The sequence below is a fragment of the Salarias fasciatus genome, chromosome 23, assembly GCF_902148845.1.
Source record: "Salarias fasciatus chromosome 23, fSalaFa1.1, whole genome shotgun sequence".
NCBI classification, from domain to species: domain Eukaryota; kingdom Metazoa; phylum Chordata; class Actinopteri; order Blenniiformes; family Blenniidae; genus Salarias; species Salarias fasciatus.
The window spans coordinates 14,768,630-14,796,422 of NC_043766.1; the positions used below are offsets into that span (position 1 = coordinate 14,768,630).

The following is a 27,793-nucleotide window of genomic DNA, read 5'->3' on the forward strand; positions in this document are numbered from 1 at the left end:
TATGCTTTATTTATATATATATATATTTTTTTTTTTTAAAACATACAATGTACAGACGGTTGGTACGATCTATGAAGATGAAAAGGTTTACACATCAGTTAATGAGGGGGGTAGAAAACAGAAGGATAATTCACACACATCAGTTCTGCTGTATCATTTGATGTCTGAAACAAAGGTGTTGATTTACCAGTTCAGAAAACTTACTGGATTTTTTATGGTGCTTTGATTTGGAATTGTAATGTACATATGTGTATTTTCTAATTATTGCTCATGATGATAAAAAAAAAGCTTGTCATTCCAATCTTGTTCTGAAATAAAAGAGAGGTGTTCTCTAAAATCCTGGAGACCTCCACTTTTAACAGCTTGTTTGACACAACCACTCGCAACTCTCGGTGAAAAATAACATTCTCATTAATGACACTTATAAATGCAGGACATATGGTAATATATAAATATATAATATTTTCACATAAATTCCAGTGGAGCTTGTATTGCCCAGATCCCAGTACGACTGCTGGGCCGTCCGTCCCAGAGAGAAACCGATTCAGAGTTAGTCTGCTGGCCGGGGCTTCTGCGGGCTCGTGGGGCTCCTGGGGACCTTCGGACTTCCCTGCACAGCATCATGAGGACATAACCAAATGTTTAAAGAGGAATGACTCTGCAGTGAATGTGTCCAACACGCCTCAACATTATACGTGCTAACATTCAAAGAATTCAATTACTGTGTTAAAATTAACATGATGAGCATCTGAACACATACATTAGCTTGTTTTCAGGAAATAATCAAATTAGCTATTGATAATTGCTAATTTAAATAAAGTTTTTTTTTTAATTAAGTGTATATGTGATGTGACACTATATTCAATTTTCATTTTATTCTATAACAACATGAAAAAACAAAAGTGATCTGAGTTGGTGTTCAGCTTTCAAACACCACAGCTGAGTAATACCTCACGGGGGCAGCAATGCACCTTGGGTCAGAGCGTCCCCACACCCAAACTGAATGTTGGAGCGCTGCCTCAGAGCTAATCCTATCCACATTAAACACAAGGAGCATTGCTCACTGTACAGTTATGTTGTGAGTGTGACCAGCTTCAGCCAGCTTGCATGCCAATTCCACCAGAAGACACAAAACTAAAAACACAGAAACTCCTCCAAATCCCTGTGCTGATACTTCTTCTCTCTTCAGGGCAAATGAACCACATCGAAAGTGCTCAAAGACATCATCTATACTTTATAATCACGTCACATATATGGTATTATCTTTAGGTTTGCAGTTAGTTGATAGTGTGTGTGTGTGTGTGTGTGTGTGTGTGTGTGTGTGTGTGTGTGTGTGTGTGTGTGTGTGTGTGTGTGTGTGTGTGTGTGTACATCTTTGGAAGAGAGTTGGTGGTGGTGGGAGAACCGGCTCACCGCAGCTGTCTGGGTCTTGGCGTAGTTCATATGGGCGTAGAGCAGCACAGCTGTGTCATTGTGGGCTGCCTCCAGTGCAATGGACAGAGCATTGCTGCCATCCTGCAGACAACAAAGGAGAGACAGAGGAAGGTTCAGAGAGTAGAAGTCAATCCATTGACCCTGAAAAACCTGCAGGCTGTCTAATGAGAACACAAAGCTTCGTTTTACAGCTGAAGAAGAAGCGCATGATTGTCATTACATACGGTTGTTTCTCTTTCCTGCCGTTTTAACGTCCGCTGTATTTGGGCTGTTTCCCTTTCGGTTGAGCTGCTGTTATGCGTCTGTGATTAGCAAATCAACTACAGATAATTCAAAGTTGGAGGCCGGCGGAAAGTGTTTCTGCCACTGTATAGATATCGGTACAGTGTAGTGTTGTTTAACAATATCAAAGTAAAACAGTAATGTGAAGGCTGTGTTAAGAATCTATACTTCAGAACCTATTCTGCAGTCTTTCCCACAGCTTGAGTAAGCAGCTGGTTTTCACTGTGGCAGGGTGATGAGGGCCGAACTCCAAAACATTTGGTTCAGCAGATTTTTCATGGAGCAGCGGAGACTAAAGAAATGCTGAGCATACTATTTGAATTCTGCTGCTCTGATATGTTTCACTCTTTAATTCTGGTTAAAAATACACTCGAATTAAACCTTGGTGCTTAAAACAATGGCTCATACGATGCGTTTTATAGTGCAGAGTAATTGTAGTGCGAGTGTCAAATTAAAAAGACCTGGTTGAACAGGACTGTACTGTGTACACACACTGCACGGCTGCCCTCGCCCTTTCGGTTATGGTTTTATTCAGTTGTGTCTTAAGCATGGGAGGGGGGGCTTTCCCAAATCTCCCCTCCCCCCAGTCCAGCTGTGCTGTGCTGTGCTCAAACACAGTCCAAGAGTTCGCTTGTCTAAATGGCCAACTCATTCTGGCACAGATGTGAACACTCAAATATCTGTCTGCCTGGCTTGTCTTCAAGCATCCAGACCAAGCCACTGTAAAATCACTTAAAATCTTTAGGCTGGAGTGTAAGGAGCAGCAAATGGGAAGTGCTTTGTTTCATAGTGACATTTTTACAAAGAAAGTGACAACACTGCTGATAATACACACTTATGGAGCACAGGCTTAAGGCATATATTCAAACAATTAATATCTGGCTGTCAATGTATTTTACAACTTGGATTATTTACAGTACGGTCTCTAATCTATTCTGTGTCTGGGTCAGAAGTAAGCAGAGCTCTTTTGCTGGGTGAAGTTTCTCTATGTTTTTTAAACAGAAGGGTTGTGGCTTATCAACAGCCCTGTAACAGCTTTCGCTATATAAAGCATTGAATAGAAGCAAAGTCAGATGAGACTAATCTGAACCCAAGCTATCGGTCTGTGTGGGAAAGGTGACAAAAAGAGAAACTACGTGGGGGAATTTCCCATGAGGAGCAGTTTCCTGAGTTCAGGGTAAACCGAATACCAGACAAGAAGCCCCTCACATCCAGGAATCAGTCTTAGCACAAGCCTAAAGGTGAGGTATGCTGCTTGTTGAAGTTCAGAAAGTAACTTTAAGTCCAAACTGTAAAAAAAAAAAAAAATCTTACGTTATCCACAATGGATATGTCACACCCCGGCTGCTCCAGGAGCAGTTTGACGATCTCCGCTCGGCCGTGCTCGCTGGCACACATCAGAGCCGTGGATCCTTCGTCGTCCTGCACATTGACGTCGGCCCCACACTCCAGCAGCGCCCGCACCATCTCCTGCCGCCCGTGGCTCACAGCTAGCATCAATGCTGTCTGTCCAGCCTGCAGAGTAAAACACATGCACACAAGATCATCTGTCAACGGCCATGCATCTTTTAATAATTCAGGGAAATAATCAGGCTTTTGAATTTTCTTCCTGTGCATGCAGTTCCCTCCTGTTGCTAAAAAAAAAAAAACAAGAAAAACATAATCTGGTGTTTCTGTAAGTGTGATTGTTTTTAAAATCAATTGTTTTAGACTGTCTGCCCGGTGAAGGACTGATTGTCTGACCTTGATCTTCACCTTTCACACTCAGCTAGGATCAGTTCCCGCACCCTACAGCCCTGAGGCTGATAAGGTGGTAAAGGAGCTGAATGAATGGATGTTTGGTCAACAGTTCATTGAGATATGGAAAAAATGTCTGCGATTAGCATCTCAAGATATTTACATGACCCTTAAAAACAATGCAAGTTTCTGAGAGCACGTGCTGGCTGGAATGGGAATTCATTCATCGATTCATCGAGATTAAAATTGTGTTTACTTTTCTTATCACAGTCTTACTTCTATTCTTAGGTGAATCGGGATTTGTCAATACAAGTGGAACAGACATCCTCTGACATTTGAGAATTAATTTCTTGAGATTTCAAATGTTGAGAAGCAGTCATTTGCTTCCTAAATATACATTTATATACCAGTTCTGTGGTGATTTTCCTACAATGAGCCTGTTTCTCTGGCTTTTCACACCACTGTTTCTTAAAAACAACGCCCAATTTTCTATATTTTATAAATTAAAAATCAGACCCACATTTACGCACAAACAGGCAGTAAACTGATCACAAGACAATGCAATTCACTTTCCTTTGCATAATCAACTACAGAGCGAACTCTGCATGCAAGAAGTAAGAGGTACTTAACAGCAAGAGGCACTTCTTTTTTAAATTCCATCATGGAAACGTACAAATGATGAAATGCATGAACTTGAATAAATACAATGAATGACACAGTAATTGCTGCGTGTTAAATGAGGCCGAGTTAAAAAAAAAAAAAAGTTGAACAAGAATAAAATCATCAACCGTCTACCAAACTCAGTCTGAAAACTACAGTAAACACACTGCAGGAAACAGTATGACTCAAATTCCTAACCCTGAAATTGGACGGAATGCCTCATGTTTTATTCCCTGCAGCAACAATAACAAGCACCAGTAATTGCATTTATAGACAGTGATGCTATAACTGCAGTCCTATGACTTGGCAGTGTGAGAGAACGTCAGGCGCTCTTGTCCAAACCCATACACTGCACCACCTGATCAGATCAACCAAAGAGATAAAACTACTTAAAAGTCAAACGATTCTCATGAATGACACACCTTTTACTGCACATATGCCTAAATCTAATCAAAGAGTGAGAGTTCCCAAGTCTCTGGTGGCCATTACAACAAAGAAAATGCTTATTTCAGAGCAACACCATCATTCTATTAACTGAGCAGTCACATTTATATAGAAAAAATTTTATGTGAGGACAGTAACAGGTAAAGTAGTTCATTCATGAATGCTTTTAGTGTTACATGAAGACAATTCCGTATTAAACCAGGAGGGACTTCATGCTGTGTGATTTTGTTTTGTTTGTTTGTTTCTTGCAATGATAAAAATTTGAATATTTAAAATTTGGTCTAACCCTAAAGAGTTACAGTACGAAGTATAAACTTTGATTACAACACACACACAAAAAAAGACCTGTAACAAGTTTCAGATCAATTTTTCAAGCTCATTCTTACCAGGCACTCAGGCATCTGAAACACACTGAGTGGTTACAACTTTAAGAACAAACTGTACACATGAGAGGTGCCTCCATTGTGTGGGCTTTCAGATAACTTGCCTGACTGGCTTTGGCATTGACGTTGCCCTGACTGAAGAGCTTCTTGACCACCACCATGTCCTCCTCCTCCTTTACAGTTGAGAGCGCAGCCAACATGATGGCCGTGTAGCCCGCTTTGTTCTGCTTATCCACGGAGCACACACCTGTAGGGAAACAACAATGCTTCTTCAGCTAGCAGTACCTGGATTATATTGATGTAGTTGTTTTTGAGTGTTGCTTAGCTGAAATGTAAGAAAATGCACATGAAGGAAACAAACACTTTTGCTTGTTGTTCATCTTTGTGGAAAATGAGACAATTTTCTCTGACAACTTCGGTCTTCCAGGAGTTTTCTTTTCTAACAATAACTGAAATTTTCATTAACGAGCATGATTTACTGCTTACTTGTCAGGATGAAACAGCAGGGAAAAAAAAAACATCATAAAAGCATTGTGGTGCAGTTCCAGAGAATAAATCTGTGCTGTTTTGCTTTGCTGTTTCCTCACCTGTGTCGAGCAGCAGACCAACCACACCAAAGTTGGAGTGGGAGACGCTGTAGTGAAGAGCGGTGTTGCCATTGCCATCGGTCATGTTGACCACATGCTCCAGCAGCATCGCCGAGACCTCGGAGAACGCCATCAGGTAGTCCGAGACCCGAGAGGGTTGAGCCATCTTAGCGCTGGAGATGCGAAACCATTCGAGCTGAACAGTGTGTGTGCTGGAGAGCTGGAGGTGAAGAAGGGAGGAGATCCGGTCAATTAACACTGTACATAAGGAAAAGTTTCAACCTCAGTTAAATGCAACTTCATAAATATTAAAGAAAGGCCTTTTAGATTGAAAGCTTGCTTAAAGTGGCTTTCCATTGTATTTTTCCTCTTTTATTCTTGGGTTTTAATCAATATTGTTTGCAAGTCACTATTTGCTGGGGCCAAAAAAAATCCCGATTATATTCCTGTATGAAATACAGTCCGAAAACTTTCATCTGTTTGGAGACAGATAATCCTAATTACGTGGAATGACCTTTGGACCTACGTGGAATGAACTTTGCATCATTGCAATAAACTGGTCAAGTTCAATAATGATACAAAATGATACAATGATTTAAGGATGAATGTGAAAACTTACCACTTCTTTACTTTTCAGCGTTTGGATGTCGTCGTTCAGGTGGTTCTTCAAAATAAGGCAAGCTTCTCGCATTTTTGAGCTCAGCTCAAACCTGCAACAAACCCAAACACAGAAGATGAAATTCATTTAGCGGTTGAGCATAAACTTAAAACTTTTGTAGGCCTACAGTGGAAAGAGAAAACTAGTATAGATTCATTTCTGTAGCCTTGAGCTACCAGAACATTTAACAATCAAAACAAAACAAAATAAAACCTACTTTTCTTTTACAGCATCAGACGAGAAATTTGTGTCTCTCAGCGTTTCCTCATCTGTGTCACTTTCATCCAGGTTGACGTTTCGTTCTTCCTCCGATGTTTCTTCGTCTAAAGCGGCTTCATCCTCCTCTGTGCTGTCCAAGCACTCGCCATCCCCACTTTCTCCCGATGAGCTCCCCTCTTCTTCCTCCTCCTCCTCGTCTCCTTCCTCTTCTTCTTCACTTGATGTAGATTCATATCTGGAGGAAACCAATATTGACTGAAACGCCAGTAAAGTTTTACACAGTTGACTCTGGCAGAAGGAAGTTTTTGCTCCTTATTTCCCAAACACTGACCAGGGCAAAGAGTGAACAGCAATCTCCAGACTATCTGTCGCCTTTACCGAGGTAAAAAATAAAATGAAGCTTCATGTTACCATTACTCACCCTCCATTTAGGATACCAACAAACTGCAGGCTCTTCTTGCCAGAGGTGCGGTTCTCACCAGAGTTACTCGCATCCTTCCGCTTCATGATTGATTTCAGCATACCTGTAGCCAGATAAACAGGTCAAAGTACAGAGCGAAGCCACATACCACACACACAGGACATGATGGCAACGATGTTAGGTCATCTGGTGCAAATTCATTATAGTGGAAATATTTATGTAATTCAGGTAAATGAAAAGTTGGTGGCTTTATGAGTATAATTGAAATAAATGCTTTATTCATCTTGTTGGGGAATTTTTTTTTTTTTGCATTTAACCAATGCTATTCAGAGTTAAACGCTACACATACTAGGAGCAGTGGACTTCCGTGTGCAGCGCACAGGGAGCTGAGCAGAAATGGCTCCAGTTAAACAAGTGGATTTTGTTCCTGATGAGATTGTTCTACCAATGAACTATGAAGCAATGAAAAAAAAAAAATTCCAATTTTATGCAACCTATTTTTAACCATGAATTCCCCTATATATGACCTCAATTCACAAAAACGAAATGCAATTTCTTTGGGGAAAAAAATTGTTTGTTTGAAAATACAATAGAAGATGTGACCAAAGATCAATAGAATCTGGCGTGAAGTCCCGCAGTACACACCTGTCCTGGAGCTGCTGACCGCAGTCGCATCTCTTTGGTCTGCATCTTGTTTCTCAACCGTGCCGATCACCTCTTCGTCTGGTGAAACTTTGTACTCGGCGATGGTCAGCTGCCTCCTCTTTGGCCCACTCACTTTCTGCTCCTCAGTTTTTTCATCACACACGTTCTCACACTGGCACCCAGTGGAAACCATTGTAACAGGAGCAGCCCGAGTCGGCGCTGCTTCAGCCTCAGTTTGGGTGCTTTGATCAACCTGATCTGCTGACAGGTCGCCACCTACACATGCATGAATCACCTCAGGACAACACATTACTGCAGCATGCTTCGATGAGGACGTCGTTGCATCTATTTGAGCATTTGCCATTTCTGGTTTGGCAAGGACCCCCTGTTCGAACGTGACTTTAGACGTTTTCTCCTTCACCTGGACTTTAAGGACTCCCAGGTCTTTGTCAGCAGTACTCAATCGATCCTCAAGAGCTGCAATAGACTCCTGCTGGAATTTGATGGTGTCCTGTAAGGTGTCTATCTCCCTCTGGGCTTCAGTAGTCAACCCAAGCAGAGACTCCATCACCCAAACCTCTGCTTCATCTGTCTCAACCGTCGCTTGTACTCCCTCCTCTTGAACCAGTGGGCCATCTGTTCCTATGCATTTTTCACCAACAGTCACCTCTGTTCCCTCAGAGGCGTCTTTAACACCTTGGCTGTGATAGAAAACAACAGAGTTCATGGGCACATTGTCGCCAACAGCCACCGACTTCCTCGGAACACTGACTTTATCCGGAGCGTTTGCTGTAACTTCAGCGGACTGATCTGGAGCTTTCTCTTCCTTTCCGTCGGATTTCTTTGTCACCCTTTTCAGCTCAACGGATTCTCCAAGGCCCTTGTAGCTAGAAGAGGATGGCGAAGGCAGTCGACTCGGGTCCGTTTGGGTCTCTGTGGTTTGAGTAGACGACTCTGTGGATTGTTGCTTCTGCTGTGCGAACTCCAGGGCTACTTTCTTTTCCTGCAGGGCCAACAGAAGCATGTCTTTCTCTGCTCGAAGCTTTGCCACCTCTTTCTCGAGTGCAGGAACACCCTTTACTCTCTCCTCCATCTCTTTGAGCTGCTTCAAGGCCGTGGCCATCTGCTCTCTAACTGTCTGCAGCTGGCTGGGTGGGATTGGGGTTACTGCGGTGCCGGCAGCTGGAGTACTGCGCCCAGAGGTCTGGGGACTGGGTTTACTCCAACTACTGGGTAAAGCCTGTGTGGATGGAGAGAGTAAGTGCTGTTTGGGAGGGTCTGCAAGCTGAAAGCGTCCTCCATTCTGATGCTGATGGGTTTGCTCCTGCTGAAGCCGGCGGCTCGTTTCCAGAAGGGTCCGCTCAACTCTTGGATTGCGTAATGGTGGAGGGGGTGGAACTTTTGCCCCTGCAGAAAGCGGAGGGACGTTGACAAGTGTCACAGGGGAAAGAGAAAGTACCTCACAGGGTGCTGACCCAAGGCGGTTTCGTGGCGGAGGCGGCGGAGGAGCTCTGCCATCTTCACTAGCTGGTGATGCAAGTGACTCAGTGGAAGTCCAACCACTGGTACGTCCACCAGCGCTCCTCTGGGAGAGTTTAAGCCCCCGCGCAGAACGCCGCGAGCTAACAGGAGCCCGGCGGAGGTTGTGTCCACTCTCTATCTCTTCCACATATTTGAGAAAATCCAGATCTAGCTGGAAGCCGTATGGGGTCTGGACTGAATAGGAGCCTGGTTGTTCGGCCTCCTCCTGGCTGGAGTAAAGAAATGGAGAGCCGAGGTCTGATGGAAAGAAGACAGGACATTGAGCAACGTGTTTCTCAGGTAAACAGATAGAAAAAACCCTCAGTTTGCAAATAACATATCACTGTTCAGCACTGAGATGCATATTAATTCAAATAAATAGTTGAAAAAAGGCATGATGTGTTGACACCAATTTAAATCTCTGTCACATTAACAGAGTAAGCAACAAAAACATCCTGGTATAAAAATATCCTGGGACCATCTAAATGTCACAGTGAGATAAACACAACAACCCTACTACTTGCATGTTGAAACCAAGTGCAAGATTTATGACCAGAGGTGGTAATCACAGGGTAGTGTGTGTGTACACCCCCCATCGGATGAAAAAAAAAAAAAAAAAAAGAGAGAATTGTCCTCTACAATTATGTTATATGAGGAAACTATATGATTTTAAACTGTACTACTGAAAACACTTGTGGAAACAAATAATACAGATGTTGGGATTATCCAAGGTATTAGACTATCTGGATGTCGCTTTGTACTAAGAACACAAAAACTGGTCTTGATAAACGTTTCTGCTAATCATCACCTCTCCTCCCAATGACAAACAAATGTAAATTTCTGGCACTATTTATGAGGCTAATAATTACACGTTGCAAATATGCATGCAGAAAGTACAATGTCAATGAACAAAAGTGACGTCTCTCTCAAGTTTCTTACCTGGCAGCTTCGGGTTAACTTGCACGGACTGAGTCATTTTTCAAATGTTTCCGTACTCACACGGCTACAAATGAACACCTGGCTGAGGAAAACAAAAAGAGACACAAATACATTTGTCAGGGATGTTATTTGACCAATGGGGAAAACAACACTGTACAGCACTCTACAAAAACACACCGATTCTATAATTACTAACGTGGTGAACGGCAGGCTGTGTGTGGCAGTTTTCACCAACTGGTGCTTGTCTGAGCATCAAATGTCAGGATCTTTCATGAAGAAGAGCATATTTTCAACAGGAGACAGCTTTTCACAACAACAAATGGCTTTTGATAACACTGAAGTTGCCCAAAGGTCTCCCTGCTCTCATGTTAGTGGCACACATAAATGCTTCTTTCTTGAAGTTGCTCTCCAAGAGCAGAGAGGCCCCAGGAAAGACCCATCAACACATGTGACCCGGACGCCTGTGACTGAATTCAAAAGAGGATGAATCCCCAACAGCCACAGATAGAGGTTTGGTTACATGCATGTCATGTTTTTCTTCTTCTCCTCAGAGGTGTTGAAGGATGTGTGGACTGACATGATTCACAGTTGTGCGGTGAAGTCATTGGAAAACACCTCAGAACAAAGTCAGCAACAATCAAATGAAGAGAACAGCTGCGCCTTTAAAGACACTTCATTCAATTCTACAAAAACAAACAAACAAAAAGAGTAAATACTGCACACAAAAAGACTTGCTGCCATTGCAGTCAGATGTGTGTGTCCTAAGGTGGAACATGAATTTATTTACATGTAAAACAAAGTAAGAGACTAACCACCAGGGTGCTTCTTCAGGAAATATAAAGTGCTTCCTGTGCTGCAGGAATAGCTACCAGCTAGGAGGAACTCTTCACAGCAAGTGGAGTAGTTTACTGGGACAAGAAAGCAAGAACACAGAAAAAAAGGAAACATTAACCTAAACATGACAGACTGTAACTCTGAAACAGCATCCAATAGATGTTTACCTCTCTGCAGCACAGGGAGCAATTCATGCAGCGGGACGTCGGGCTGGTTTCCTCCTCTCTGCTCCACACAGCCCTGTGAAGGAGCAACACCAGGACGATCAGGCAGTGAAAACACGATTACAAAAAACAGCCACCGTCACAGTACAGAGGCACACTGTCCACTGTTACAGGAAAAAACACCATATGAAGGTACATCCAGTTCCAGCCTGGAATGGTTTGATGTAGGTGAGAATGATGTTGAACAGCCTGTAAACATCACAAAGCCATAACGAAGAAAATAATTTCAGTGAAGCTGGAGTTTATACCCCCAGCAGAGTCTGTTTTTAAGAGCAGAACACTGATCTGCCTGAGAAAGTTGAATCATTAGAACACATTTTTTATCCAATTTAAGCCACTTCTGTGTGGTTTTTCTTTTTATTTTCTTTTTCTATTAATTTCTTAAACACCCTGTTCAGCATGAGTCACAAGTCTTGTGAGTCTAAAGATTCACAAGTCTTTAGCATGTTATTCAATGCGGTACGCCAAACTACTTTCACTATAAGTGCACTTTTCTCAACCTTGATTCCAGTTGATTGAGGTCATAGTAAGTAATGCACATTAAAAGCACAATCTACTCTAACACTTGACTTTCCAGATAAATAAACATAAATTTTATAAGTAATTAGTTCTGTTTCACTGGTGACCTGTCCAGGTTGTACCCTTCCCTCGCCTGTCAAGTAGACTTGCTCTCACTCTATTAAAATACGTTTCATAACAAAGTAAGATTCATTTTGAAACACTGCATAATTATTTCCTGTTCTTGTCTCAAATATTGTGGTCAAGAGATCAATATATGGCATACAGTATTTTATCACAAATACTCCAGGGTGTCACATCTACAGGATAAGATCACCTGATAAGAGAAGAAGTTGCAAGCGTGAATGCAGCCAGTCTGAAAATGTAAACAAAGTTCTTATACGACACCACCAGTGTTGATAATGAGGTGTGTGTCTACCGCAGTGTTTCTGATGTAAAGATAGGTTTGGTGTGGTGTTGAAAGCTGCGTGCACTGCACCACAATATGTCAAATATGCTCTCTGAATTACAAAAAACACCTTACCTGTAGTCATTAATTTTGCTTCAAACATACACACTCTCACAACACACATGTGCTTTTCAGCAGCCTAAAGCACATTCCTCACACATGCTGTTGAAACACGCCAGTCGTCCTGCCGACTGACTGGCTGCTGATACCGTATAAACATACACACGCGTGCGCGCACACACACAATAATACACACATATCACCTGTCAGGTTAGACTACAGAAGACACACTTTACTGTCGCAGAGAAACCCCCCAACATAAACCAGACAGACGAGCAATTATCACCAATGAGACTGAACTGTTGTGGATGATTTTATGAATTAGAATATATGATGACTTCAGGGGGAAAGGGGAGGCGAAAAGCTTCTCCTCGGACTGGTAACAGTTTCTGCTCAGTGTCTTCTTTATCAGCCACAGCACTGTTTCTCGTCAATGTTTCGAGCCGGCTTCTGCTCTAAGGTCAGATCGCAGTAAATGTGACGCTGCAGCTCAGCCGACCTGTCAGACACCAGCTATGCAAAAGCCTCTCAAAGATGTGGTCTCCTCCAAACCTAAAATAAGTACTTCAGTGTTTGCTTTGAAACAAACAGGGCTTATAAACACGTCTCGGGATTCTCTGCCATTTTGTTTATTGGACAAACTTAGTAACATGTAATCCTGGCTGAGATTAAAGTTTCTGTTATTGCTCTGCGCCCCTGTCTAGAGTTTGGAAAAATCTTAGTCTTTCCTGCTATTGCTGGGTTCTCGTGTTCATTTGAAATTCACTTACATTTTGGTGATATTTTACTTTTTTCCCCATTTGTTTTCTTGTTACTTGCATGCCTTTTCAGTTGCAGCACAGTATTCGCCCTGACACACAAAACGAGCACTTAAGTTTTGTGGCAGTTCTGATTTGACATGGATTTAGATGTACGCGTTCATAGGTGCCATGCTTTCATCATGACAATCAAATGTTCAGTGACAGGCAGGCGAGGTGCTGCTGCCAACACATATCTATTTTCCAGATACAAAATTCACCATGTCCAAAGTTGTTGATGACAGCTGTTCCAATGCTAGAATACTGTATTTCAGCAAAGTTTTAGCAACAATAAAATCAAATTTGGTGTGCCATCGTTGTGTCATCTTTCAGGTTTAAACATGTTTTACTTGTCAGCTCATTGAGCTGCACAAAAGCACAACAGTTTCAGTGCATGCATCAAGTAAGAAGTCGCAGTTCTGGTCAGCGTCACAGTTTCAGAGAAAATCAACAATGCTCTCAAGAAAATTCTATATAAAGGTGTATGAAGGTTTTTTTTTTTAATTGCATGCTGGAAGCCCATTTATTCATCAGAAAGACTCTATGATAAAGTGAAGATACTAAAAATGGAATGATTAAAATTTGATATGAAATAATGGCTCTATGACCTGTTGAAGAAAAAAAAATGTGATGCAGATTACGGGACTTCGTTTCAAGTTTATGTCCAAAACTAAACTCGAACAACACTGTATCAGTATCAGAACTTATTCTGTGTAGACATGAATAAAATACTTAGTGCAGCAGCAATACTAAATAAAATCAAAAATTGGTAAAGAGTTCCTTCTTTTCTGTTAGATTCCTGAGTCTTGATTTTGTCCACAACCTGACAGTTTACACATTTTCAAGATTTTATCGGCAAGCTTTCTCCCATGTCCGTCCACAGGAACAGTGTATTTTGCTTGACACTACTGGATAACAGAACCAGGTACACTTAGAGCAACGGTGACACCGATCTTCAGAAAGTGTCATAAGTAATTAGATTACTTTAGTAACTGTAATTTTCATAACGTAACTGAACTTTTGACCTCTCCTCCTAATCACTTCATGTTTGTCTTCTCATTTTCTCCATTCCTTCCTCTTTTACGTCCTCCAGCAACATCAGCTCCCTTAGTTTTTTCTCACCTCTTTTTGTTTTCTGTCAACTTAATTCACATGACTGCATCCTTACTGAAGTCCCCCTTACACCCACGCACGCACACACGCAGACACGCAGACACGCACACACTTCAGCTACTCTTGAGCGTTGCTGTTTTTCTCACTGATTTGATGACAGCAAATTACAGACTGCAGGAAGAAGCTACATTCCTTTTCTCTTCATCTCGCCTGACCAGCTGAGAGCCACTTCTGTGCACGCACGCACACACACGCTAATACAACAACCACAGACTGATCCCGTGCAGCTACAGAAATGTGCACGTGTCAGTGCCATCAGTTACAGTCAAGACACATTTGAAGTTGGTTAACCTGAAAAGAGAAACCAGAGACGCCATGAAAGTTAAGCGGTCTGTAGCACTGGCGGTGCGTGGTAGCACTGGCGGTGCGTGGTAGAACTGTTTCATCTGGACGAGGATCCCTCTCTATAGAGATTACATGTTCCTCTTCAGCCTAACTGTTTTTTGTTTTTGTTTTTTTTTTTGTAATCGGGCTTCCACCCACAATCTCAATACACACTCATGTGAATCTTTGACTAAATCACTGTTTCTGTGACTGTCTGCGATAAAGACTTTTTGTACCTTCACTTATGTTCAGCGCCGAATAAAGTCTGACGAGAAAGGCTCCCGTGTGGATAAATATGAATAAAGAGAATAAAACTATTTGTTCTGTTTCAGTTTCCTCAGACCACATCTTCGCACTTCAATGTTGTAATAACAGATAAAATGAACAGTGTTGTCAGATGACAGATTTTAAGATCAGTAGAACTGGTTTTCATTATTGTATATAAACACCACTGGATGAATGAAACAGATATCAGATTTCTGTAACTGTGTTCAGGGTGAATTTAAATGTTTGTGCTCTATTGAATTCTCCCACTCAGTATTTTGCTGTCACTTCATGGCACATGAATGTAGAATTAATGTCATCTCTGCTTTTATCTTGAATTCTATCTTCAAATACTCAGCTGGCCACATTTCGATGACCATCTACAGACAGTAACGTCATGATTAAGTAAGAAAGCCAAATACCACAGCATCACTGACGATACGTTTTGGTTTTTTGGGCTGACGAGAAAAGAGGAGCCTTGCAAGCGGATGGTTGAGTACGCACCATAACTGCGCACTATTAGTCGCATTCAATCATGAAAAAAATGTAATTATGCAGATGATTGCGATCATTTGGGAGATAATCTTCCTCTGAAATGTTCTGATTGTGGCACCCCAAATTTAAAATGCCTCAAGCATCCCACAATAATAACAATAATAATCAACACGATAAACATAAACTCAAAGACATACTTCATTTGTACGAGTTCATGCACTCATCTCATCTCATCTCATATAAACACAGCAATCGTGCTATGAGTCTCAGTGAATACACTGAGGCCATACTTACCCAGTTTACTAAACATCAAAATAGCTATCACTGTCAACCAAGCTGTTTATTTCAGTGTGGTTCTCTCTGGCCATATATATTTGTTTCCTTAACCTCCAGATCAATCATTTCAATGGTGGAGACTAATGGGTCCACTCTGCTTTGTTTTCAGCTCCAAACAGTGCCTGTGGAGTAACTGGTTGCTTTAACTCGCCGGTAGGTGTGAATGTCAGTGTACTGCTGCTGTGTTTTCCCAGTGAAGGACTGGCCACCCGTCCAGGGTTTACCCCTCTTTCACCACGTGGCTCTGAACAGGACAACATGGTGCATGATGGATGGTTGGATGGTTGTTATTTTACAGCAAACTGATCTCAGAGCACTGATGTAACTATGAAAATAACATTTTGAAAGCAAAATTGTCTCCCCCAAAAATGCTAAACCTAAAGCAATCTAATGATGCATTTGTTTCCTCCTCTGACCAAGTAGGAACATGTGACGACGAGTGAAGGAGTGCCCTGTCGTCCCAGTGCAGACCCACAGACCCGACGGAGAGAGCACTGGTTTGTCCTGCGTTCAGAGGAAATGTTGTGCTGGTTGGAGGCTCAGGGCCATGTTTAAAACAGTGACCTCATCCCCAACGCCACCCTTTTCCCGAGTAGAGAGAGAGAGACAGAGACAGAGAGAGGGAGAGGGAGAGGGAGAGAGGGGATCCAACTGACAAGGAGGGGAGGCACTGAAAGCCTACATCCTCTCTCTGACAGCAACTTCTACAATCTCACTGTTTTGCATGAGAAAACCCATTCAGAAGTTTAAATGCGCACATGCACACACACACTTGCATCCAGTCCCAGTGCATTTCCAGTCCCTTGAACAGTTACTAACTCAAAGTTGTTTCAGTTATTACTGGCATATAGACTTCCATGAATACATTTTAAAGCAATTCAAGAATCAGTTCTCTTTCCAGCAGGCACTTTCATTAAAAATGGTTTAAAGAATGTCAGGAATTTATCTGTGAATGAACCTCTAAAAGTTTTCAATCAAATCATTTGATGAGAACTGTTTTTTGATGAGCACAGTATAAACAGTAGATAACAAGCATTTGAGCACATCATAAATGGTGCTGGCAGAGGTTGGAAGAAGACAATCATAAAACATTGAATTGGTAAACATTGACAAAGGTGTTTACAATTTTATCACTGTCCTGTAAATTGGTTAAAATAGGAGTTTTTTTTTCTATCACACTATGTGATCTTCATTACCAGTCAAAGAGCAAAGACCCTACTGACTCTGAGGTGACTGCTTGAGGTTTTCTGTCCTGCCTCTGAAGTGAACTGTTTAAGTCGACAACAAGAACAAATCAATGTTCTCAAAGAAAAATGTAATTTAAATATCTATAACTCAGTAAAAACCTGAATAAATCTATCTGCAGATTAGGTTTATGTGACGAATCTCAAACCCACAGAAGAGCTGCTGAAACCAGAGGAGGTGACCGTTGTTTCCAAGTGTCTTTTCTCAAGTAAAATTTCTCATCACAAATTACAATTCTCACATTTATACACAATCTAAAACCACATGCTAATCTGCCTTTTAAAGGCAGGAAATTTTCTGTCATGTCTTTATTCTCGTGAGGACATTGGGGCTGCGCACACACAAACACACGCAAGGGCCTCTGTGCTGCTGGGATAAATCTACAGTTTCCTGAAGGGAAGCCCACTACTCCCCTAATAAATCCTCCCTCTATCAACACACACACCACACACACACACACACACTACATACACACACCTCTCTCCATGCCCCTGCAGGAGACCTCCCATTGTCTCCCAATAGGAACTGAGAGGGGAGGAGGGTCCTGCCAGGAAACCCATCGAGCCGTCCTGAAAGCTGCTTCCTGTAGGCAGTAGGAAAACACCCGAGCAAAAGACAAGCAAAAACTGGGAACAGAACACACACACGCACACACGCACACACGCACACACGCACACACACACACACACACACACACACACACACACACACACACACACACACACACACACACACACACAAGCCAACAACAACACCGCATCACATGATGCATCACACTGAGTTAACGTGTTAGCACATTTGGCGGGTGCTCAAGAGTTTAAGTGTTTGTGTGACATGCTGTCACCTCCACATACAGGATTTCGCCACCAGATGCCATATTTCCTGTCGTCCCTTCCCTCACTGTAAATCACGTACTGAAGTCTCATTGCTCGCATCTTGCCATAAACACACATACACACAAAAAAGTATTTTATCCTAATCATGTTGACTTCAAAAATCACATGCGTCCTGCCGCCCCTCCCTCTTCCTTCCAGAACCTCCAGCAAACACAATCAGCCACATTCAGGCTCCACAATGAGGCATTATGCCTGTTTGGTGGTGACGCTGTTCTCGAGAAGTTTTGAGAGGCCTCGTTGTTTTCTCCGTAGCGGTCCCATCAACCTCCTCAGACGCCCTGTTTTCTCCACACTGTGTCCACGTTCAAAATGTCATCAAGTGAATTCAATAAAGTCGTGGGGCAAAGTCCGACACGTGGGGAGTTTTGACATGTGAGAGAAATCTCACGCTGGTGACTGTCCTGTCAAACTGCCCTCAGTGTGAAGCTCAACACACTGTGGAAGTTGGTCATGATGAAACACATGACACCACAGAGTCTCGCCTCTACAGGTTCCCCCCAGCAAGAACATCTCACTGTACCGGAATAAGTACAGACTGATTAATTCACCACTTCACGGATATGCACGCTTGAATGCTTTTGGTTACATTTCTCGCTCACCATATCAGGACATCTTCACTTCAGAAAGCTGGTATACGTGTTCACTAGTTTTACCAAAGTCTGATATGCAGATTAAAACAATCTGCTTTTGTTCACATCAAGGTATTTAAGGAAAGAAGGAATAAGAAATTAGCAATATTAGAATCTGAAAATGTACTTTTCTAAACAAACATTTGCATTAACAATGATGAATAATGAGGAATGCGTCTCACAAAGCGTCCCGAATTGCATTCAGCTTGTATCCCAGCAGCGACGTGCATGCAGACTGCCGAGCGCCCCTCCCTGCAACAAAGCAACGTTCATAAATTAAGTTTTCCCCATTTAGCCATTTCCAACTCCAACACATTCCATTTACCATTTCCTCTGAGCTCGCCTCCCAAGTTTGAAAATCTGAAGCTTTGCAGAAGTTTGTCAATGACACAAATATAATCAGCCATTTTATTTCCTTTAAAACCACTCAGGTTTGTCTCATTTCATTTTTATGTAATACTTTGGTATGTTTTGTTTTTGAGTAAACAATGAAAACAAAAGCTTATAGCATCTCTTGCGTCTTTTCGAGCTGACCCAGATATCTGGTCCACAGATTTGTATTTTAGAGGAGACTGTGACCTGATTTGTCTCTTGCACTGCAGTAGCTGCTTCGGCCTCCAGATGTTTAATTCTCGTAACTACAGAACAAGACCAGATGTCAGCCTCTGCTGTTTCATGCCCAGAAACAACCGAAATGTGTGTCCATTATCATGTTATTTCCTTCACTGGTTTAAATTATACTAGTCTTGCATCTCTTTGATGGCGAGGGTCGGGGTAATGACAAGGCAGAAGTTGTGCGTAGGCCTTTGAAATGTCTCCTGGAGCCCCTGAGAAATGCACCTTCATCTCAGAGGTGCTGCTCTTGGGGAAAATACATGTTTGTGGGCTCTAATTCAGTTTCTCATAATGCTGTGATTCAGTTATAGCCGCAGATTTGGCCCCTCCATCACTCCTGTAGCCACACTAAATGGCAATTTTAAGTGTCCTGGCATAACGAAATTTAGGCGAGCATGTCAACACCGCCAACTGACTATTTTCCAGTTGACAGAACTGCAAGGAGAGGTCTCACTTTATAAAGCATAAATTACAGTTCTGCTCTGGAATACACAGTTAAAGACAACACTGAAGAGGATGTATTCATGGGAGTGTTGTAAATACTTCATTAATGATTCTTCTAGCTGTACTACAGGTTGCTGGGTTTATTTTTTTTTTTAGTAATTCAGATTGTGTATGTTCATTATAGTCACTCCTGCTATAATATTTGCAATAGGAATTAGCTATGAACTCAAAAATCTATTTATAATGAGGACCTGGTGAAAGAGAAACACCACTGAATTCCAATATTTTACTTTATAAAGCATCATTCTGGAAAAACAAATAAATACAACCATAAATGACCATGCAATATATACAGCAAAGATGAGGCTTAATAACGTATCAGGACAAATAAACATATCAGAGAAGTGTTGAATGTTAAAAGGATTAGAATAGCGTATAAAGGTTTGCTTTATTCTCTGTAGTAGCAGTGGAAACAGAACATGCAGCCTCAGAGTCTTGTTAGGAGTTTTTATAGGGTTTTGTGACTTCACAGGGCAGGGGTGCATTTCCACACACACCTCTGTGTGAAGCACAGCATTCGTTCCATTAAGACCTTGTTAACAATGGTGACCTCTGTGCTGCCACACTTAAGAAACCAGGCTCCTGTATGGAGTCTGAAACGGAATTGATCGCTCCCAATTCCCCCTCAGTTTTTTTGCCGGACAAAACTTCATTGTTGGATCCCGGGAACGCACGCAGGGTCTGGAGTTTGTGGTGGCATCACAGAAGTTAGCGTAAAGCAGTCAATATTTTGTCTCTGGTAGATAATCTGAATCTTTTTGACACTTCTTCCACCACAGAGTTCACCAACTGAAAAGCCCTGAATGATTCCCTCTGAACACAATGCTTTTACCGGATACAGTCGTATTCTTGTTGTCTACGGTTTGTTTGGTGTTTATATAAAATGACAGAGTCTGAGGGGTGGGCTTCCCAACCCTGTCTGGCCCGTACTCCAGCTGATGGGAGTATTTTTGGTAGGTTTTCACGCAGGATATCTGAATGAGCAGAGATAAGAGGGTAAGTGCCTCAAAGGATCGCAACAAAACACCTTGTGAGCATGAAATACTATGAAGTTCATACATTGTCCTGTTGACTTTGCAAGTAACAGAATCTAATGAGTGAGGTTTTACCACCATGAACATTTGACATCTGGTTATTTTGTAAAAATCAAATTAACTCTACAGCCCTGTACACAGTGGAGGACCTCACTACAACTACATTTACTAACAGAGTGCCAATTTCTAACCATTCTAGTGCCTCCAAAAGCTTTTTATGGTAAGGTTTCAGTAAAATTTGAGTCAGTCTGCATGTCTGAAATATGTTAACTAGATTTTGAATAAGTACTAGAGATGCACTGCTTCTGGTCCGATGCTGCACGGTGTACTTTCACATGTGGAAGCTCCCCGATAAAACCTGGCTAGTACTGCATTACGCCACACTTCAGCAGTGTTCAATTGATTCATTAGTACTTTCAGCTCTCTTCTCATAGATCATATTTAGCTAACTGTTGAAACACGATCTTTTGCCACCTGGCTTACTTTCGCTCTTTATCTATGCAGTCAACGAGTCAATACAGGAAAAATGTGCTTATCGTTTGAGACCATTTCACTTTGTGCCAGTGGAGGAATTGGAAACGGGAGACGCAGTGTACGATCTCCAGTGAAATGTCTGCAGCTGAAAACAGTCTCTGATAGAAGCAACATTTATTGCTGATGCTTTTTGCATGTAGCAGAGTTTGCAACAAATATAATTTCACAAGTTACTAACTCAAAGATAAAAATATCAAAGCACTCAGATAGAGCGTGCAACAAAGGAAATTTTCTTTGATTTTCTCTGAGACTTTTAAAAAATAAAGGACAATGGCGGGGACATCGGACTCGTCCAAAGGCACAACTTTGAAGGCAACTTTGACAACTCATTATCAATCTTTTATCAATAGTGATCTAATCGTCTTAAAGAATCGCTGTTTTCCAATATGCTTGCATCATGGTGTTGTTATTACAAGCTGTATTAAATGTATCAAATCTTTTCTCCTCATGATGCGTCTTCCGGGATAATTGAGTTTGAAATCAAATGTGACTTTCTCATGACTCCGAGTGTTTGTTCACCCAGCGGCTTTACATGATGCCAGAATGAGTTCAGGGTTAATTTGAGTCAAACTGGACGCCGCTGAAAAATAAATTTTTGACGTGACTGAATTAGGCAGAAAAAGTTGCATTGAGGAGTTTCCAAAACAATCCAATTCCTTAAAAACAATTATATAATTCTAACATATCATGTGCATGGTTGGTCCCAGAGTCACCAGTAAATAACTCATGATCATGAATTGAGTGAGACAAATAAGATCATGAGCAACAGGACAGCTCATGGTTGCAGTAAATATCTACAAAGGTTCAAAAACACAGACACATAATGTTCTCACTTTAAAAAGGTTGCTGTTTTACTATCATGGGGATTTATATACACTTCTGTTGAACTCTTTCTGTGAATTTTAAAGGCTTTGCTTCCTGTCAATCCAGAGGACACAGATCAGACAGCGACGTGTGGAAAACCAAACTTCTTTCGAACGCTTCCTCTTCAGTGTAGCACAAAACTCAACGTATTAATTTTCACTTCTAAAGGTTGGACGCCCGCTAATTGTGTAGAAAGCCTCCTGCTATCAGGTTCCACTCAAGCCGGCACTTTAAGCTAATTGTTGCTTCACAGTAAAGAAAAACAAGCTGGCACTCCACTCTGAAGAGTTAGTGAGTTACCACTTACATATACCCTCTGCATTATCTGAATATTTTCTATCTTTTTTTTTTTTTAAACAATAAGGAAATCAGTCTCTATGATTCATTTTGACACATTATATTATAATTTCAGGTGTCACGCACAAAAACAGAAAATGGTAATTCATCAAATTTTTCTCATTACATCTTGTGAGTTGGTTGTGTTTGTCAAAATAAACCCGTCACTGTGGCCAAGGCGGGAGAGCAGGTCGTTGACTTCCAGTAGCAGTGTTGGTGGTTTGATCCCTGATCTTACCCAGTGCCGGTCATCAGGTGTACTGCTGTATTTGGAGCTTTATAAATAAATAAAGCTGAATTGAACTGAATTGGCTGCATGGCAGCTGCCACCAAAGGTGTGTGAGTGTTCAGACTGCTGCAAATGGTACAAATGTGCTATAAATGTTTTATTTACCGTTCCACATTCTGGCATCATAAATCATTATTACCAACGCGCAGCGATGTTACACGATGTCTGGTGGTGCTTTTCTGGTGCGCTTCACGACACAAATCAACTTTATGGACTTTGTTCAACAAAACATCAGCAGCAGGTTTTGAACCAGCGAGTTTACAGTTTCAAGCTTGCTCCCCTCATCATCAGGCTCACTTACTGCTCCGTCGAGCAATGTTGCAGGATGCAGTGTGATAATACACTAAAATATGACAATCAACCGCTTGGTTTTGGTGAAGCAACAAGGTAATTTTTCTAATATCATCTGGAAAAGTAAAATAACACTCAACTGAATAATATTTACAGTTTCATCAGTCTTAAATGTCAATAATATGAATCTCTAATTTGACCTCTGGAATCATTATTATTGATGCAATCAGTAGTTAACAACTAATGCTTGACAGGATCTTAAAAATAATCAATGAAGGCAATGCAAGGTTTTTACATGTTGATCTGAACTATCTTTACAACTCAGAATATCACAACCACAACTTTGCCACTAGAGGTAGAGACGCAGGAGTGACAAAGTGATTTATCATGTGCGGTTACGACCAAGTACATACCTTCTTTTGCAAACCCTCTTCAGCCTCGATAGATTCATTTTTCACTTCTGTCCTGACGCTGTTAAGCCCGGCCGTCTCTTCCCCTGCTGCATCATGTCACCTCAGTGGACCAAGTAACTCACACGCATGCTAAAATTAAAGGCACTTGTAATAAAGCTAAAAATATGACGGCATGTGTTTTATCAAGCAGCGGCATGGACACCAATCCAGTTCCAATTTAATCAGCTGTTCTGCGTCTGCTCCAAGGTGCTTGAATGCATAAACAGAGGAGGTGAGGTTTAATAATAAAGACTAACCTCTGGGTGAGAATCAGGCTGTTGCAGTGACCCCATTAATGCCTTTAACTAAACTTACAGACAAGCTATTTTTGAGGTAGCGGCAGTAAGTCAAACCCCAGGGTTGAGTTGCAGAAACACAGGTTCCCCGGAGAGAGCTCAGGGTGGTTAAGAGCTTAACACCAATTCGAGGAAGAATTCTCCACTGAAGTTCCTGATCATCAACTGTGTCAGTTCTTTTCCAGCTCATTGTTCACCTCCTCAATACATGATTGAATTTCTTTTTTTGTTTTTGAAGCATTGGCACGTAACCTCTGGAAAGACCAACACAGACCAGCTGACTACATGTTTAACGTCAGGATTCACAGGAAGGTCAACACACAGGCCACCGTATCCTGATATTCCTCAAACATTTCCTCTTTTTCTTCAGCTTATATCCTCACTGTTTATCCTGCTTTGTTCCCACAATTATACCCCTAACAATCCAACCAAGCTAACACATTTCCAACCCCTGCAAATTAAACGCAGCTAAAAGTTAAAAGAAAAAAAAAAAAAAAGAAAAAAGAAAGTGTTTCTATACGATGCAAACAGATCGCAGCAGAAACATGATATATTAGAATCTATCTTGCTGTGGTTATTGAGTATCCGATCATTAAAGGAGAAGAAAAAAACCTTTTAAGCATTTTATGGTCGATTGTGATTCACAATCACTGCAGTATTTTATCTCATGGTTCATCATACTGATCAAGGCATTTCTTAGAGTTAAAAAAAGTCACCTTACTATAATGTTTGGCAAAATGTCAAAATGCTTCATGAATCAAAAGTACAAGGGCTATATTAAAATATAGGAGGAATAGTGTTGTGTTTGTTTCTGTATTTTAAATGTCCAACATACAGTTACGATTGAAACAATGACTGACAAGAGCTTCACTCCTCACATTTCAACCGAATCCTTCATCATTTTCTGCTGTGTGTAGCACAGTGTGAGGACCTCACAATCCAAGGCATCCTGATAGAAATGCTGACATGTCAGAAAGTCCATTTGCAAAGCATTTTTTTTTCTCCGTCTCTGTTTTCTATTTTTAATTTCGACTTTTCAGGGCACCAAAGAGAAAGTACAACTCACTGCACGGATTCTGTTCAGTCTGGTGGATGGTTGTTATTGGCGAGTGTCAATGTGTCACAGCTGACTGATAACAGTGAAAATCAATCCCAATAATGTTTAATGGAAATAAACACTAATCAAAATAAGAAAGAAAGTTAATAAAAATAACTTTTAGTGACATTTAGTAAGTAGAACCGATATGCTGATGAAGAGGCTTTGTGTCCGTTTCCAAGTCACCTTTATTTTGAAGAAGCCATCTGAATTTATATGATTGTGTGCAGGATTTGGTGAGAGTAGCTGATCACGTAAAGCACATTGAAACTTCTGAAGCACTGAAACACATAACATATGAGCAAATGTTCAGTCACCATTTATTAGATAATAGCTGTGAGAAACTCTTCCTTGTGATTAGTTCACTTTTTCATAAGTGACTTGTGTGCATTGACCTTTTCTTTCCCACACACAGGACAGCACATTGCATCAAGCTGTGAATGGACAAATGTTTCATAAGAACTTCAAGTTCAAACACCTTATTTACAATCTGCGTGGAGCCAACATGTGACTACAGTCTGTTACAGTATTTATATATTAAATCAGGACCTGCTACAAGATGAATTCCTTTCCTAGAATATGACACTTTCAAACAATATCCCTTAGGCCAAAAAGTTGCTCAAATACCAAAACCAGGAAGAAGCTAAATCTCTACTGAGTGAGCTTCAACAGGAGTGCCACCAGAACAAAACTATCTGTTCATTTCTTTACTAACAGACAACAACATGGCATGGAAATGTTATCAGCAACGTTAATCTGACAGAACATTCTCTGCCATATATCAAATGGTAGAAGGACTTTCCTTACACAGCACATCTTGAACTACTTCAGTGGCAGAACAGCCAACACTGACTCGACTTCAACATCAGCCTGTACTAAGAGGGGCAGACTTCATTGCCATGTGGATCTCCATTAACTAACCATTAACCAGCAACTCAATGTGTGAAGTAAGCTCACTGCAAAGTAAACTACAGGTGAGGAAACATTAAATAAACGTGCGCGTAAAAATTACATTTAGAAGAGAAACGGACTACCCGCCGTGCTTTCCTGCAATTCTTCATACCACCATGGTAAATAAGTTCTTAATGCAGGGTAGAAGAGAGGCTATTTTGAATAAATCAGACGGTTTTAAGATAAATGTAACGATGAATTAAAGACATAAAGCAGGCTCTCATATAAAACCATGGATCTGAGCGGTACGGCTGTTGTAGTATAAATAATAAACGAACAACCATCTCTTTCATATTACAACAAAAAAAAGTTCATTTCAAGATTTCCCCGATTAGATTAATAAAATTAATAAATATTTCCATTCTATTCTGTAAGTTTCTGAAACACAGTCAGTTCAACAGAGTCAAAAAAGCACTTGTGGCATGAAAGAGTGCATTTCCAGTCACATTCTTTCACATAGAAATGACAGCAGATGCCTTGTAAACTGCTCACACATCACGAGAGGAAACTTTGGAGTTGCCTGTCGGGAACAGGGACACTATGGCAGGGCGAAATGGGGATCAGACTGCTCACAATGGAATTTGAATACAATCGACTCCACCAACTGACCCACAGCATAACACAGAGCAACCTGAAATCCTTTGACCAGTCGGTTTGGCTGTTCTAGCCCCACGTCTCCAGTGTCTGGTTTAGGAGGGTATGGACGGATTGTCGAGCAATTCTCTTCAAAGGACAGACAATCATCTCACTGTCTAACAATCAAACTGCTGCAGAGGGTTCCCGCCAAGAAACATTTGAGTGGGAGAATAAATACAAACAGACCTTCCCAAGAAATGTTTCATCATCTCACCGGTATTTATTAAAGCATGCTCACACAAACCAGGGCAGCGCTCTGCTTGGGCCAAACATCAGCAGCTGTGGCCACAGGCCATGCAAATGATTCACACTGATGAAGCCAATAAAACTGAAAGCAGACACTCTCTCTCTCTCTCACACTCACATGCAAAAGGTTTTCAAGTATTTAAATGTGAAGCAAAACAGTAAGGGGAGCTCAAACTCATGATAACAATTAAGCAGCCTCATCCTTGTCACACAGTCAGGGTGCTATGGGACATGAATTTCACAAGTGTCCTGGAAGGTAAAGTAAGAAACGATCCAGTGAGATCTGCTTTATTTCCTCATGCGGTGAGCAGGTCATGAGTCCATTTCTACTTTTTTATTAAAAGGAAATTTTTGAGCACAGCTGTTAAAAATGCTAATCAACATGTCACTAGATTTTATAAGCAATTAGCTTTAAAAGTGTGTGTTGAATAAAAAGGAGTTAGGAACCCGGAGGGAGGCGGAGGGCTTTACACATCTGACAATAGAAGTAGGGGATTTCCATTGACTGAAATAATTTCGCTCACAACAATGTAAGTCGAAGAGATTATCCTTCTCCATCTAAATTTACCACAAAGTGCCTGTATACCTAAGAGGAACTTTTACAATATTACCACAGTCCAAGAAGACATGCAGCATTGACAAAATTAAATAAATCAAGAAAATTATACGTATATACACAACAGAAAAGCAATACGTTTAAAACTAAACTTTTGGAGATGAGGGTTAAACTATATGTTTTTGACGGTATGGATATGGAAGAAAAAAACTCCAAGAATCACAGGAGAGCACAGCAGCATCTGCATCAGCTGTCAGGGTTAAAAAGCATCACTTAGCCTGATTAAAGCTGCCAACCCAGCAGGCATACAGCAAAACACCAGCGTTAAATCTGTCCAGCAACATTTTAATTTAAAAAAACATAAAGTTATTTCTCTTCATGTTGCATGTGGGAAAGAGAAAATTCTACTTTAAGAAAGTAGAATAAAAACGTTTAAAAGTCAGACTGGCCCAATCGCATAAAATAAACCTGTAGACACCACAGTCTGCAAAAAGATCCAAAAGTACTATAAGATTTGATTATTTGGAATAGGTTGCATCATTGAAACACAATGACAACTCCCTTTAACTTCTGCAGGACACTAAAAGTTTGTGAAATGATGTACTCCTGTTTTTGCTGCAGCCAACAGCGAATTAAAGACCTTCTGCAGAAATAATCAGCCCATGATCAATAAGAGACCGTGACAGCGAGAGGCTGCTCTGATAAAACGGCTCCAGGTTAGTTGTGAGTCTGGCTGATCCTCAGACACCCGGTGTGTATCGACCCACCCGGGGCGCAGCCCTCTTACCTTGTGGCTTCTCTCCGTCCAGTCACACTGAGAATCTTCATTACTTTCGCAGCTGGTTAAGAAAAGTTTGGGAGGAGAAGAAAACTCTCTCCCTCCAGCCCCTCAGTCTCCAGCAGCTCACTGAGACTACCA

General features: G+C 41.2%; 1 protein-coding gene across 7 annotated transcripts; it reads right to left on the minus strand.

Moving 5' to 3' along the window:
• Positions 1 to 27,793, minus strand: kank3 (KN motif and ankyrin repeat domains 3). Of its 7 annotated transcripts, XM_030082904.1 has the most exons (14): positions 27,662 to 27,767; positions 18,357 to 18,426; positions 10,932 to 11,004; positions 10,743 to 10,838; positions 9,931 to 10,012; positions 7,471 to 9,249; positions 6,826 to 6,928; positions 6,403 to 6,639; positions 6,147 to 6,237; positions 5,528 to 5,747; positions 5,045 to 5,187; positions 3,031 to 3,231; positions 1,414 to 1,515; positions 1 to 610 (listed from the first exon to the last, which is right to left on the minus strand). In XM_030082904.1, the coding sequence occupies exons 5-14, from the start codon at positions 9,965 to 9,967 to the stop codon at positions 551 to 553; spliced, it is 2,973 nt and encodes a 990-aa protein (XP_029938764.1). In that variant the 5' UTR covers positions 9,968 to 10,012; positions 10,743 to 10,838; positions 10,932 to 11,004; positions 18,357 to 18,426; positions 27,662 to 27,767; the 3' UTR covers positions 1 to 550. The 7 variants fall into 7 exon arrangements, with proteins under 7 accessions (XP_029938764.1, XP_029938766.1, XP_029938767.1 ...); XM_030082906.1 differs by lacking the exon at positions 18,357 to 18,426 and having other exon boundaries at positions 10,746 to 10,838; positions 27,662 to 27,793; XM_030082907.1 differs by lacking the exon at positions 18,357 to 18,426 and having other exon boundaries at positions 9,931 to 10,008; positions 27,662 to 27,793.

Excerpts from the sequence above, each read along its gene's own strand:
- kank3 (XM_030082910.1), bottom strand. The coding sequence starts at position 9,967 with ATGACTCAGTCCGTGCAAGTTAACCCGAAGCTGCCAG. Across the intron at positions 9,250-9,930 it reads AGTTAACCCGAAGCTGCCAG|ACCTCGGCTCTCCATTTCTT; the intron begins GTAAGAAACTTG and ends TCTTTCCATCAG. Across the intron at positions 611-1,413 it reads CCAAGACCCAGACAGCTGCG|GGAAGTCCGAAGGTCCCCAG; the intron begins GTGAGCCGGTTC and ends GATGCTGTGCAG.